The 14,453-nt window shown below is 35.5% G+C and overlaps 1 protein-coding gene across 6 annotated transcripts in view; it reads right to left on the bottom strand.

The window, feature by feature from the left end:
* The window catches only part of kst (spectrin beta chain, non-erythrocytic 5 kst), a 372,152-nt gene that overhangs the window by 123,039 nt on the left and 234,660 nt on the right, over positions 1-14,453 (bottom strand). For all 6 annotated transcript variants that reach the window (XM_083122546.1, XM_083122542.1, XM_083122545.1 and 3 more), the window contains exons 14-19: positions 7,314-7,514; positions 5,933-6,145; positions 5,220-5,429; positions 3,657-3,882; positions 1,292-1,395; positions 850-999 (exon numbers count right to left, since the gene is read on the bottom strand). In XM_083122546.1, coding sequence (XP_082978672.1) covers positions 850-999; positions 1,292-1,395; positions 3,657-3,882; positions 5,220-5,429; positions 5,933-6,145; positions 7,314-7,514 — 1,104 coding nt within the window. The remainder of the gene's footprint in view (positions 1-849; positions 1,000-1,291; positions 1,396-3,656; positions 3,883-5,219; positions 5,430-5,932; positions 6,146-7,313; positions 7,515-14,453) is intronic.

Raw genomic sequence — 14,453 nt, 5'->3', positions numbered from 1 at the left:
TTTGTCCCATCCTTATTATACAATATATATGTATAAGTCTACAATGAAGATAAATTAATTTTATTTTTGGGCCTCTCTAGCTTAATCACAATGAAAAAGATGGATGAATTGAATAAATAAATAAATAAATAAATAATTTTAACTTAGAACCTCAGACATCATACTGTACTAAGAATTTTGTCAATGAAACTTGCATAAAATTTCTGTGGATAGATCTCAATAATTATGAATAGTTAAAGAAGAAAGTTATACTATCAGATAATATTGAAATTTTGATTTGGAATTTTTTTAAAAAATGAATAACAAAAGACATAAAAAGGAAATTATTTCTTGAGAGGAAACAGAAAATCTGCACATGTAACAGGGCAAAATAAGTTATTGGATTTTGAATTGAATTGTTTGGAAGAACAGAAAACTGGTTTACACAGACAACCATCTCACAACATTGAACAATGTTCATGAAATTTCTTCAGTTTATTCAGGATTACTTTTTTTGATGACATACATGAAGAAAAAGATGGTTGCCTGAATTGTTTTAACATCCGGATAGCGTTTACAATAATGATATTGCAAAAATCATACATCAGAGTCTTGCTATACAATATAAATTAAGAGACCAGCAGACACCTTACTAGAAAAGCAGAAGAGGAAGAAAAAGGAGGGATGCATTGAGAAAAAGTATAAGAAAAAAAAGGCTTCTTGCTTTAGTAATTCTATCCTAAAAATGTGCAGGGAATTAGTTAAAATGTACTTAAAGCTAAAAAAGATTCTCCTTATTGTACCATTTTATATTTACATGGAAATAGCACAATTTATATTAGTTTGGAAGTAGTGTAATATGAAACTTACCTCAAATTTGTGTTTGGCAGTCTCCACATTATCTGCACGATCATCAGCTCGTAACATGCGCTCTTTGTCTTTGATCCATTTTTCAAAGTCATCACATTCTCGGTAAAATCCATACAAGTGGATTGCATCCTCTAGGAATGCATGTCTTTTCTATAAAAGGAAAGTCTGGTATCAGATCTGCTCTCAATATTGAATATATGGACAAAATTCAACTAATGAGCTATCTGCTCACATCTTGTAAATTAAAGTAAACTTAATTACCTACCATAACAATTAGTTTCTCAAAATTAAAAAGTCCACATATCAGACCAAATATACGTATATATGTAGGAAAATATTCTCACACATTGTTGTACATAGTTGGGAAGTCCACAAACAATAATTTTAATCACATCTTTTGACATGTCTATTAGAAGCTGAACAAAAAGGTCTTTGTATTTACCTGTGCCAAACCAAGAAGCTGATCATACGTGGTATTAATTTTCTTCTGGCGCTTCTCAACATTCTCATTTTCATCCAAGGAAAGCTTCTTCTTCCGAGGTTTCTCTGAGGGGAAAAATAAAATTAATGCTTGAATGAATTTAAAAGTCACATTGAATAATTTATTCTATCTTTCAAGTACACTTGTCCTTAATTTTTCACCATGTGGTTGAACAGCTTTCAGAGTCAAGGCCTGCCAATCACCCTTTCATTTCATGTGTCATCAGTGCAGCAATTCCTTTTTGAGAGCAGAGTCTGTTGTTACTTCTTCTATTCGAGTAGCTCTCCATCTCCACCAAGAATCAAATTCAGCACCATTTGCATAAAAGGAAAGAGCATTAACCATTTTGCCGCATGAGAGACCAGCTTTTTACTTTCAATTATCTTCTTTTACACACTTTTTCCTTCTTCGCACAGTTCTACGTGCATTGCATGACCCTGAGACAGGGTCAAAAGCTTTAAGTTTAAACTGTGCTTGTGCTGTATCTTTTGCCTGTTTCAAGGTAAGTCAAATACATATTTTGTTTTAAATACGGAGAAACTAGTACTCACTTTTATTCGCAAAGCTGTTTTTTCTTTTTCGATTAATTGCAGTGGCCATATATGAAACATATCAAATACAATAGCCATAAAATTCAAAAGGTTCAAGTCAAACACACTGCCCACATGCTGCATCCATAATGCACTTCCCGCATGAGTTAAACATCGATAGCAGGCAAGCGCACCACACTTAGATTCCCCTACTACAACAGTAGAAATAGCAGACGACACAGACCGAGACGCATAGTTAACAACAGCGCACCTAGCGGCAGCCAGAGAACTACAAACAAAAGACGCACATCAAGCAACAGTACAGCAAGTTCCAATGAGGATGGTGGCAGTGACCACTGAAATTAATCCAAAAAGAAAAAACAGCTTCGTAGATAAAAGTGAGTACTAGTTTCTTCATATTTATATACTACCGCATCTCTCTTTTCCCAATTATGAATATTTTGTTTTGTTTTAAAAAAAATACAGATGAACACAGTGATTTCCACAATTTTTACACCACCCTTGTTGCTGCTAAACTCCACAACCCCATTAATTCCATTGTCCCTGTGTTATTCTGTAAAAATAAATGCAATAACAATTTCATAATAGCAGCTGATGCATATTATCAAATTCAAGCAGTTACTAAGAAATTTCCTGACAAGAGTCAACCTCTATACATATCAGTCATAAGTGCAACCATACGGCCATTCACATTATGTCCCCCACACAGACAGCATCCACTCTGCCATTTCGACTACCCTGGTGAAAGAACCCTATTCTCTTTTGTTCCAACTTTATCTTTGCTCTCAACCTGGCAACCTTGTAGGTCCACCACTTACTTCTCTTTCCACCATCTCCTACCTATGTCTGAAGATGCAACCCATGGCTATGAGAAATTTCAAGTTTCTTGTGAGTATTGCATATTTCTGTCACATTTTGTATATTAGCCCTTTTGGCCTCTCCTTTCTTTCATTCACTATATCTTAAGTCTGAACTGATACTGATACATTAGTATCAGCTGACATGAGTGGTAATGCTATTGGAATTTACTGATACCAGATGATATTTTTCCAATAATTTGTTTTTGTGAGGTCAGCAAAAATGCTGCTTAACACATTTGCATATCTAATTATACAGGAAATTACACAACATTCAAAGTTTTCATTTATTTTGCAGCAACATTTTATGAAAATTGGATTTTGTGCTTACATAAGAAGTACATTAATATTCCAATATAATTCTTGGAACATACTAAACCAAAACTTTGATCCAATTGGTGCATATGATTGGAGTAGAATATTTACAGAATAACATTAATCAATATTTTGAACAACTTTTAAATGTTATAATTTACAAGCATTGTCCCACATCATAGCTGTGTGGTGGTATAAGGCGCAAGCTTGGGCTCCGTCTGTGGAATGTGTGCAGGTTCGAGTCTCCTGGGAGAAACGTAATAACTTTTCTCCTGAGATTTCAGCCTGCGTATGGGATCAGTGGGCATGCACCATCATGAGGAAATTGGAAAGCTATGAATGAGTAGCATAACCTGGTCATGGAAAACGTACAGCAATGACTGGAGGTTCATTATGCTGACCTCATGTCACCCTGTAAAAGGTGGGAGTGAGACCGGCACTCGGTAGGTAGGCACTGGCCCCCATCGGCTATCACGCCATGGGTTAATTTACAAGCATTGGTATTGGTCGAACTGTGGTAAAGAGTGTCAGCTCAGCTCTTTGCATTTCCACGCTTACAAACTTTTAAAGTAGAGGTTTCCAAATAACAAGAGAGCTACACACCTGGCTTTTTTGTAGTCTTTGGTCTCTTGACTTGAACAACTTGCTTGACCATTTTTGTCTTCTTTACCCTCTGCTTATCCTGCACTTTCATTTCCTTCCTTACTTGGACAGGAACAATTTTTGGTTCAATTTCCCTCACGTAGTTTGCTGGTATAAAGCCATCTTGACCGTTCGCTTTCTTCACGTTCCACCAGTCGTCATTTGTTTTGTTCAGTAAGAACATCACCTAAAAAATAAACACAAACATATTCACAAGGATATTTCATTATGGCTGGACTGGTTCTTGAGCTCATTTCAGCAGATGTGCTTTAGAACATATATTTTGCTTAGAAGAATTACATTTAAATTTTTAGTTGTGAAATAATTAAATCTGTTTAGGATTCAAGATTATTTTTGATGAATTGTATTTGCTGCTGTCTATATGAAAGTTACATCATACTCATCACACTGTACCATGAAGGCACAAAGGAGAATATGGAGGTAGAGACCAACACATTCATGATCTCTGATTGTGGTGGTTATGTGATCAGCACTACACTGGCTGCTGTTACCTGCCAGGGTTGCCCCTCCCCCCCCCCCAGCCCCACAGCACCAGATATTTACTTATGAGAGGCTGAGTGAACCCAAGAGCTGCTCTTTGCAGGTATAATATGGTAAAAATTCCCACACGAAATCATCTACATTGGGATTAAACCTGGGTCTCCTGCTCGACATTCTTGATGTCCTACTGAGTAACCACCATGGCCCATGATGTCTATATTTTTCCAATTGTTTCATAGGGCTGTAAGCCAATTGTTTTCTACAAATACCTACATGTGGGTGGAAAAGTCCTACCCATTCCAAAATTTGAACAGACTGTAAAGTTATGTAGATATTGGAATGGATTGTGTGTTGTTTTATTGTGTCGTGTAGGCAGTGTTCTGAAGGGTGGGGAGAGAGAAAAGGAATCCTCCTACATTTTCTTTCTCAATCTCTACACATCTTTATTTTAGTTCCCTACCAGGAAGGAATTTTCCCTTTCTATATGTTACCATCGTTTATATTTTATCATCATTTATTAATGAAGATTTGAAGTAATATTGAATTTGTATTTTAATTTCAAGTTGATTTTACATTAGTCAGTCAGTTAGACTAAATGTTGGTTGTTAGACTAAATTTAACATTACACTGATGGTTGGAAAATAAATTTTGCAATTTTTTTTTTTTTTTTGCTTGTTCAGCTTGCAATACAAATATATATATTTTTAAGAGTTTCATCAAGTAAAGAGAGTTGGTCCATTTGGAAGGCATGTACTGACTACCATGAGTAGACACAGGTTCAATTTGCAAGGTGGGTGATCTAAGGTTCGAATTTTTAATTAATGCTTTATAGCAATCTTTTTGGCATCCTTTTATTTGAAGAATGAGCACATAAATCTATTTGATGGTTAACCAGATTTGAAAATTAAGGTGGAAATATAGAAACGTGTAAACAGGCATCCGTGTTAGTTCATTGCTTAGTTTTTAAAAGCATTTGTCACAAGACAAATAACATACATCCATATAAATAAATAGAACACGTACCTCTCCTTTAGCCATAACCATTCCTTGCCCTTGGAAAGGATACAAGGATTTAACTTGCGGTATCTGTCTTTCTTCCACCACTGTTTTGTACTGAACCTTTTCAATTGGTTCCTCTTCCCACACTTCTTGGGGTACAAGATGTACCTCGTTCACATACTCCCACTCCTCCTGTTGGTCCAGTTCCTGGATAACGTCAGGAGTTGCCGACAACTGAAATAAAGAACTTTTCTTGTAATATTACTGATCATTAATATCAACGCAGAGAATTGCTTTCAAACATAACAGGCTGAAGAATAATTTGTTGAAAGATTGAGGACGAAACTACATTCAACAATTTTGAAGTTTGAATCTGAGCACTAACTCAGTTCAATGCCCATAATGTAGCAGCATCCCTTTGCAGCATACTAAGGGCTTATCATTTTTATCCTCACCTATTTTCAAATTTAGAGTTTAGTCTTAGGATTCTGTAATGTTACTGATTATGTAAACTGAAGAAATAAAGGCATTACCTAAACTAAATATAGTTCTAATACAGAACAAACTGAATACAGATGCTATGTAAACTGAATATAGATGTCATGTAAACTGAATACAGATTCCATTTAAACTGAATAGATGCCATGCCATGTTATGTATCACTTCACTTACAATGAAAATATATTACTTTTCAAAGTTCCTTATGTATTCTTTAATTATATATGAGAATTTCTTACTTCCAAAGATGATATCCCTGCTTTGACAAGCTTCTCTGCCTGAGCATTGAGACTTTGGATGTCCCCTTTGTATGCATGGATCTCCCCCTGGAGGTCTCTATGTCGCTGCAGAAGAGCCTGGGCACTTGGTTCATCCTCTCCGTAATCAGACGAGGCAACGAGGGCCATCTTCTCATTCAGCCATGATTCTGCCTCATTAGCATCTGTGTAGAACTAGGGGAGAATGGACATTTATTACAGTATTCTTACATGAACAAAAGCATTTTGTTGAAAGAAAATAATGAATCTAAAGAAAAGAAAATATCAGCATGTAATTTAGAGCATATAATATAGAGGATGCACACATAAACACTCATGAAATAACAGGTTATTATCACTATCCAAAATACAATTAACGAATTTCAACTGTGCCCCATTAAAGTCTATAATATTTGGTGGACAAGATCTCTTACACATTACACCTTATGGACAACCATGTACATATTTAGAAAAAGGGGTCAAGGGATATCCGACTGCATGGTCAACATCAGGTGATGATAACGGTTGTCCACAGGCTCTTGAAGATCCAAGTCATGATAAGGGCGTTGTTTCATGTGAAGACAAGGTGCAATGCATCTTACTTCAGACCACTTATTCAAAACTAAGCAATAAAATCTCCCAGAGAATTAAAAAATGTATCTTGAGTTTTGTTAAAAATTTCCAAACAACGTGGAACTTCTGTTATTCTTATAAAAGAAAAAAGGTTTAGTACCTGAATAGCATTAAAAAATTACATCTTTAAGCAGGGAGCAGGGGAGGGGGCAGTGGATTGGTCAACTGGTCTACTACACTTTTATCTTATTCAACATCCCACATACGTGATAGAGTTGTGAAGCTTTGTACTCCAATCAAAATTATTTGACTTTATACTCCTATTAGCCACCTCCAAATAGACTGGATGAATGGCTACTTACTGGTACACCAAATGGGATACAGATGCCCCATCTGTCCAGAGAGCATGGTATCTGATTGGACACAGCTGTCCCAGCTGTGTTGTAAAGTTTGGTTCCCCAAAATAGGTTACATGTGGGGATTGAGTACTTTGAAAATTTCAAACAAAAGAATGCACCAAGGTAGACTAGTCAAAGGGTTAAAATTACTGATTTATTTGCCCCAAACAAAAAATAAAATAAAAGCCTGACTAATTACTGATCAATTTAATCATTGCCTATTGATAAATTAGCATTTTATAGGTGTTACTTGGATTATTTTTTTAAAAAATATATTATTCAGCACCAGCATCCCGATACCTAGTTATTACACACATTCTTATTGAACACAAATAATAGTTTTATACCTAAAAGGCTATGTTTTCATTTTGTACTAAAATATGAACCAGTACCTGGTAAGCTTCTGCTGCATCTTCCAGTTGTTTCTTTCTTAGAGCTGCCAATTCTTGCAACAGCTGCCAGTTGTGCTGGAGACTGTCAATACGGGTCTTAATCTCTGGGCTCATGGGGTGTTTGTCTCCAATAAGCTGCTTACCAGCTTCACATAGCTGCTCTGACTTGGGGCGACGGGCTTTCATTTCATCTTGCAGTACCTACACATACATTATTCTTTATTAATGTTTAACACTCTCCATTGTAAAGTAAGAAAAAACATCGAACTGTTAAGGACAAGAGGAACAGTTTTCTTTGTGGAGCATGAAGAGGAGAATGAGAGGATGATTTAAATGCCCTACTTCCAGACAGAAGGCAACATTTTACAATGGCACTTATTGAAATATTACAAGTTACTTAATAGAACTGAACAAAGCACTTTAACAGAAAGAAGAAGTGACAAAGAAAATATCAGACCAGAAATGCAAAAATGGTGACTTGCATAGTGAAAATGTTAAGTTAAATGTTTTCATTCCCCATACATGGAAATCTATACACACCAGTTGATGTATTTTTTTGTAATTGTCATTATCTAGTTTAATAGCTGTCATAAAGAGATGCTTGGATCTACCAAAGGAAGAGAAATATGTAGACTGGAATACACACGTCATTTTTCAATATTAAGTACATTTCAACAGAATGGAAAATAAATATAAAACTGTACCCCATGCCAATAATGTTTCTTAAAATGATTTCTCTAACACTTTAAGAGCATTTTTTTATTGATGGTGTGTGTTGATTATCATCATCACTAATACTGTTAACATTTTTCTTAAATTTAAATTTTCAATTTAATAAATTTTCTAAGTACTGTTCATCCCCAGAGAAAACACATCATTGTACGTAAAATTATTTAGCTAGATGAAAGCTTCATATGTAAAGCTAAATGTTCCTATCTAAGTTTTATGCCTCTTTAATCGTATTGAATTTGAGTTTTGTTTTAGACCCACTTTATGCAAAGATAGGCTAATTGGGACAGGATATGCAGTATAAAGTGAGATCCAAACATTATATGCAGCCACCGGGAATTTAACATGGGACCCCTTGATTACAAGGAAATGATATTACTAATATGTTATCATAGAGACCCTTTTTATTTGTATTGAATTAACAGTATAAGTAACTTTAAGAACATTGTTAAAAATTACTGTTGCATTTAGAGAAGCAATTAAGCATATTTTTTTTAAAAAAAATAAAGTGGAAACCTAATTTCATGTTCACACATTTTACATTTTCCAATTTCATACATTTGATCTTCCTGCATTTAACATTTTCCTGCATTGCAGGTTCTATAGACAGTGTGTCCTGAAAAATATACAATCTAGGTCTGAATGTGCACACCTTCTCGCATTATTTGTCAACACTGTTTTACTTTTTTCTGTCCGATTAACAGCCAAATATTTTTTTTTTGTTTTCAGGCTTTGTACTGAAAATAATATTCTGTAAAAATCTAAATAAACATTTAAGTTTAGTGCCTTTAATGTTAGCAAAAGAGATTTATTTAAGATATCTTGAAGACTTATGAATGCAATTAGAATTTCACTACTGCAACCTTTACTTCTAACTTTTCTTTCTGCTATCTGAAAGCAAAGACTGCAAATGGCTTGTTTCATTTCTAAATTCTATTGTGTAATTTATTAAAAAGAAAGAAAATCTAATGCTGTGTGAAATACCAGGTCATATTCATCATCAATACCTCTCTAAGTATTACCATGTATTTTGAGGAAAACCAGTCTGAATTGTACAGAGGAAAAAAACATAAACAATCAACTATACTAAATTGAAATTACCCTAGAACAAAAGGAAAGACTAGTAGTTTATTTATCCACAGAACAGGCAAACAATTCTAGCTAAAAAACATACAGGACAATAAAACAAGAATTACAAATATAATTTGCTTCTAAACTACCTGATACTTGGTCTACCCAGATTCCAAAGTTATAAGGATGTTATCAACAGCCACGAATCATGCAAAGAAAAGAAACACATGCACCCTATTATAAAAACACTAGTCCAAATAAAATTCTAATAAAGAAGCAGATTAGGTAAATTGATAGCAAAATAAAATGTTAGGCTACTAGTACATTCAAACAAAACCAATTAGACAATTTCCAACTGAGCATAAAGTTTGAACCTACAAGGTGTTTCAAAATAATTATTGGCATTCATTGTGGCCTATGTGTTTCAAATAGGACAGCAAGAAATTATAACTGCCCACAGAATGTGAAAGGGTAACTCAAGAAAATTTATTTGGCAGCTATGTATTCATTATGTCTGGAAAATTATGATGCCATACTTAAAAATGGAGGCAGCTCATGAAAAAGCAAAATATGTGTGTGCTTTGGTTTACCTACATGAAGTCTACTACCACAATGCATCATCATTGCAGAATTGAGTTTGAGTTTTGTTATAAGTCCACTTTTATGCACAGATAGGCTAATTGGGACTGGATCTACAGTTTCAAGTGGGATATGCACCACTATGTGCCACCACCGGGGTATCGAATCTGGGAACCCTTGATTACAAGGTGACGGTGTTACCACTACACCATCAGGGAGGGACCACCATCATTACAGAATTCAGTATGGAAGGTCTACCTAGAGATACTCGGACACTGGGGGTACAGTTTTACAAAAGGTGCATATTTATTGCAGTTCTGTCAAAATGTGGTCAACTATGATGTATTTCTCCTCATGTGGTGGTCATAAGCAGACTTTTAACTTTTAGTTGAAATTTGTCCCAGATATGGGACGAAAAAAGTAAGTGCCTTGTCATAATTTGGTGCAGATATGCACCATGCAGCTTTAGATACAATTATCGAGGCTTTGCCACACTGACAGTACTTTCCGGAACATATTTTGCAATCGTGTTTTCCAAACTTACCCCTTCCAACATGCCCATGTCATGTGTTCAAGACCTGAGTTGACAGAGAAGCAATAAATGCTTGGTATTTATGGTGCTGTTTTCGTTCAAGCTTAGATGCTGTGACTCACCAGAGATAAGGCACACTGGTCGTCTTTGTTCTTGAATTTTTGGAGCCTGCTTGCAACAGGAGGTCCTGCTAAAGTGGGGGTGGGAGGGGGCCAGAAGGGGGGGCGGTGTCAGATTTCTGTCACCTCTATGCTATAAATGGAATGCAGCTGGAAGCAAGGAAGAAGCATGGACAAAACAAAGCCGGATGAAAAGGCTCCCCCCTGCACCTTTAGGAGAGGCCTCACCAGAATCAGTCTGAACAGTGAATGTGGAAGACTGTGTTTTGCGTTTTTCTCATTTTGTGCTTCCTGGGCTGTATTGAACTTGTGTTCGTAAAAAAACAGAGTTTTAGATTTTGGCTCATTATTGAAATTGTATTGCACCTACAAACATTAAATAAGTTTAATTCTGTTGTGAAAGGTCCATTTGTTGAAAAAAAAAAGGCAAAAGTTTGGGTTTTCTTCCCAAAATGGCTGGAGAAGAGGGGGCAAACTCCACATTTTTATGTTTTTTTCATTGACATTCGGGGGATTGGGCCGCTGCCCGTAACCCCCCACAGTTGGGGCTTCCAAATTTTACACGGTTGCATGCGCTGATGTTCTAGCTGCAAAACAAAAGTTATTCGAAGTAGATTGGTCCCATAGTGTCCGAGTGATAACAATTTAATTGGCTATTTTTTGTAAAAAAATAGAGATTTACATTTTGGCTCATTATTCAAATTGTATTGCACCCACAAACATGAAACAAATTTCATTCTGTTGTGAAAGGTCCATTTGTTAAAAAAAAAAAAAAAAAAAAGGGCAAAAATTCGGGTTTTCTTCCCAAAATGGCTCGAGAAGTGGGGGCAAACTCCACATTTTTATGTTTTTTTCATTGACATTCCGGGGATGCGACCCCTGCTCGTACCCCCCCCCCCATCTGCGGTTGGGGCTTCCAAATTTTACAAGGTTGCATGCGCTGATGTTCTAGCTGCAAAACAAAAGTTATCCGATGTAGATTGGTCCCATAGTGCCAAAGTTATTACGATTTTTCTCCATTAGGTATACACATTTAAATTTCGCGCTAAAAAGCCTCGGTGACACTGGGCTTACTTTCGTCAGACCTGCATGGCGTACTAAAGGTTAAGCTTAATCAGAACATTATTTTGCCTTTTTGATCTGACATGTTGTTATTCAACATTTCTTCTTTCTGTCCAGATGCACCATTACACAACATGTTCCTAGTGAAGGAAACTTCAAGATACTGATACTGTTTAGAAAATTCTGCAGTGTCAATTCTATATTTAATACAATTTTATATAAATATATACAATATATTTAATATAATAATATTGTTTTAATCTACTTTATGCACAGATAGATATAATCAGGACTGGACCTAAAGTTTAAAGTGTGATCAAAACCACAATGTGCCTCCAGCAAGTATCAAATCATCAGTAATACAACTTTTAGAATTACCCTTTCCCATATTCTGCAAACAGTTTTACTTTGTTTATCAGGTTTGAAAATTATAGGCCCATGGAAGACATGACAATAATTTTGAATCACCTTGTATATATGCAGTCAAAAGCAAAAAAGTGTGTTATGCATACACAATTAATTAAGTGTATTATACACAATTAATTAAATGCCTTTTTGTATTTCAGCTTGTTAAATTTAATGGACACAGTACATGTAAGTGTTTGTCAGCTTGCAAGCTTTAACAGTTTCTGAGCTCAAAATTATGAAATCTGAGAAAATCTAATTTTAATGGCATATTACAACTAACTTTTGCTTCAGACTGTACCCAAAAAAAAATAAGTAAATAACTTTTCACTGTACATGCAGCAAATTCTACCAAAGATATTCTGAAACCTTATGCACTGAGTTAGTATGCATGCTATATACTAGATGGTTAATAAATATGCCCAATAAATGAATACTAAGAAAAAGATCCAACACAGTCCCTTTTTTTAACAAATGCACCAGAAGAAGCAAATAACGTTACAAGAAATACAGTTGAACCTGAGTCATACGTATGTCAAGGTGAAGAGAAAATAATATGTTTAACTGAGAATTACTTGCAAATCAGATTTAGATACTATGTCATATCATTATTAAAATACTGTAATAGTGTCTATTTTGTAACATAATACAGTTTATGTTTTGTCATAAAGTGGTAAATTAACAAATTTAACATTGATTCTTAAGTTTTATGTGGATTAGCGTCCACTTCCCGTATAAATTTTACTTTCTGGTCAAGCGTGTAACTTTTCCTCTTTCTGTTCTCCACGGCCAACCAGTAGCAACTGAAAATGTTGACTGAAGGAACCGCTATTCTGTTTTTATTATGGAACATGGCAAACATCAGCTATCGGCATCTTTTTAACATATGTACTTTCATATCGCGATTACGTACAACAGAAAATGCGTCTCATGTTGTAAACAACTTTTTGTAAATCTTTCTCTCTGATTTCATGCCTCTCCTTGCCTTCTCTGTGACACCGACGCTATGCCTGTCTATTCTATTTCGTATTTAAAACTCACCTTGTGTTTTTGTAATGACAAGAAATGTGTACTACTGTGACATTGTTAAAGCTTCGTTATGTACAAATCAACTGTATTTTGTGAAAATTAGTACGTATAACAAAGAATTACGTATAAATGCATTACATATAAATAAAGTTTAATTAACACATTTTACAATTATATTTTGCTGGGACCTACAGTAGTTTATGTATAAAACAGAATTACACAGAACTGAGTTACATATAAAGCAGTCTCAACTGTATACCATAAACTGTAAAAGTTATATGAAAAAAAATCTTTCATAATGATGGAAATAAAAAAGACCCAAGCACACACAATAGAATGTCCATGTCCCAGTCATAACTCGAGCCCGGAATCTTTATAGGTAACATTCCGAGTCAAAGACTCAACATGCTCAACTACATAGCATTTTGTAGTAATGGCATATTTTCTACCTCTCTAGGTTATTTGCAATGATGAGGGATAAATTAGTAATGAAGGAACAAACACAATGAGATGTGTATTCCTTATCCAGGATTCAAATTTAAGACTTCTGGCTTCAGTGTGCCAACAGTAGCCACTCCACATTGGACAAAGTTTGTACTTCAGGTCCACTTTATGTATAATGGGTACTGAACCTGCTGCAGTTTGCAGTGGTTTCTTCTAATGAGAATGAAGTTAAAGAGCCCTTCATTGCAAGAGGGCCTCCCCCATGGTGCAGTGGTAGCGTCATTGCCTTGTAATCAAGGGGTCCCGGGTTTGATACCCGGTGGAGGCACAAGTGGTTCGGATCCCACTTTAAACTGTAGGTCCAGTCCCGATTAGCCTTACTGTGCATAAAGTGGATTTAAAACACCAAATCAAACCAAACCAAACCCTTCATTGCAAGGTGACAATGTTAGCTATTATGTTATTCGACAGGCCAACACTCTATCATGAACACTGATATTTGATATAGTAAATATACAGTTGACATGATATGTGTTTGTTCAGAGTCATTATTGTAAGAAAATAAAGAACATAATTCACTACAACTAGATACAGGTGTCTTAAAACAGAAGAATAAGTAAAAAGAGAAACTTTGCTTTTCAAGTCCCTTTTATTCCTATATATCCTGGATTCTAAGGTGACAGTGTTTGCAACTACAATAATGGGAAGGAAGGTCTAATAAGCTAAAAACTACAGAGGAATAACACTTATGTGCCACTCAGAAAAGGTGTATGAGAAAATATTAGAGAAAATAATAAGGGAAGTAACAGAGCTGAACATGAGAGAGGAACAGTATGGATTTAGAAGAGGCAGATCAACAGTAGACCTGATATTCACCATTAGGCAAATACAGGAAAGGCACTACGAGTATGGAAATGATTCGATTATGGCACTCCTATATATAGAAAAGGCATACTATAGCATGGACAAAACAACGATTTGGAAGGCTCTAAGAGAGAACGGAGTCGAGGAAGAGATAGTGTGTAGAGTGCAGAGCACATACAAGGCCAACCAGAGCTGTGTGAAGACACCAGGGGGAAGAATGGAATGGTTCAGCATAAGTAATGGACTAAAACAGGGAAGTGCTCTTTCCCCACTGCTCTGCATAATTCCAATGGATGCAATTAACGA

The sequence above is a fragment of the Lepisma saccharinum genome, chromosome 5 (genome assembly GCF_977018435.1).
Source record: "Lepisma saccharinum chromosome 5, izLepSacc3.1, whole genome shotgun sequence".
NCBI lineage: Eukaryota > Metazoa > Arthropoda > Insecta > Zygentoma > Lepismatidae > Lepisma > Lepisma saccharinum.
Note: the sequence above shows the minus strand (reverse complement) of the source record. Positions and strands in the feature narration are given on the sequence as shown.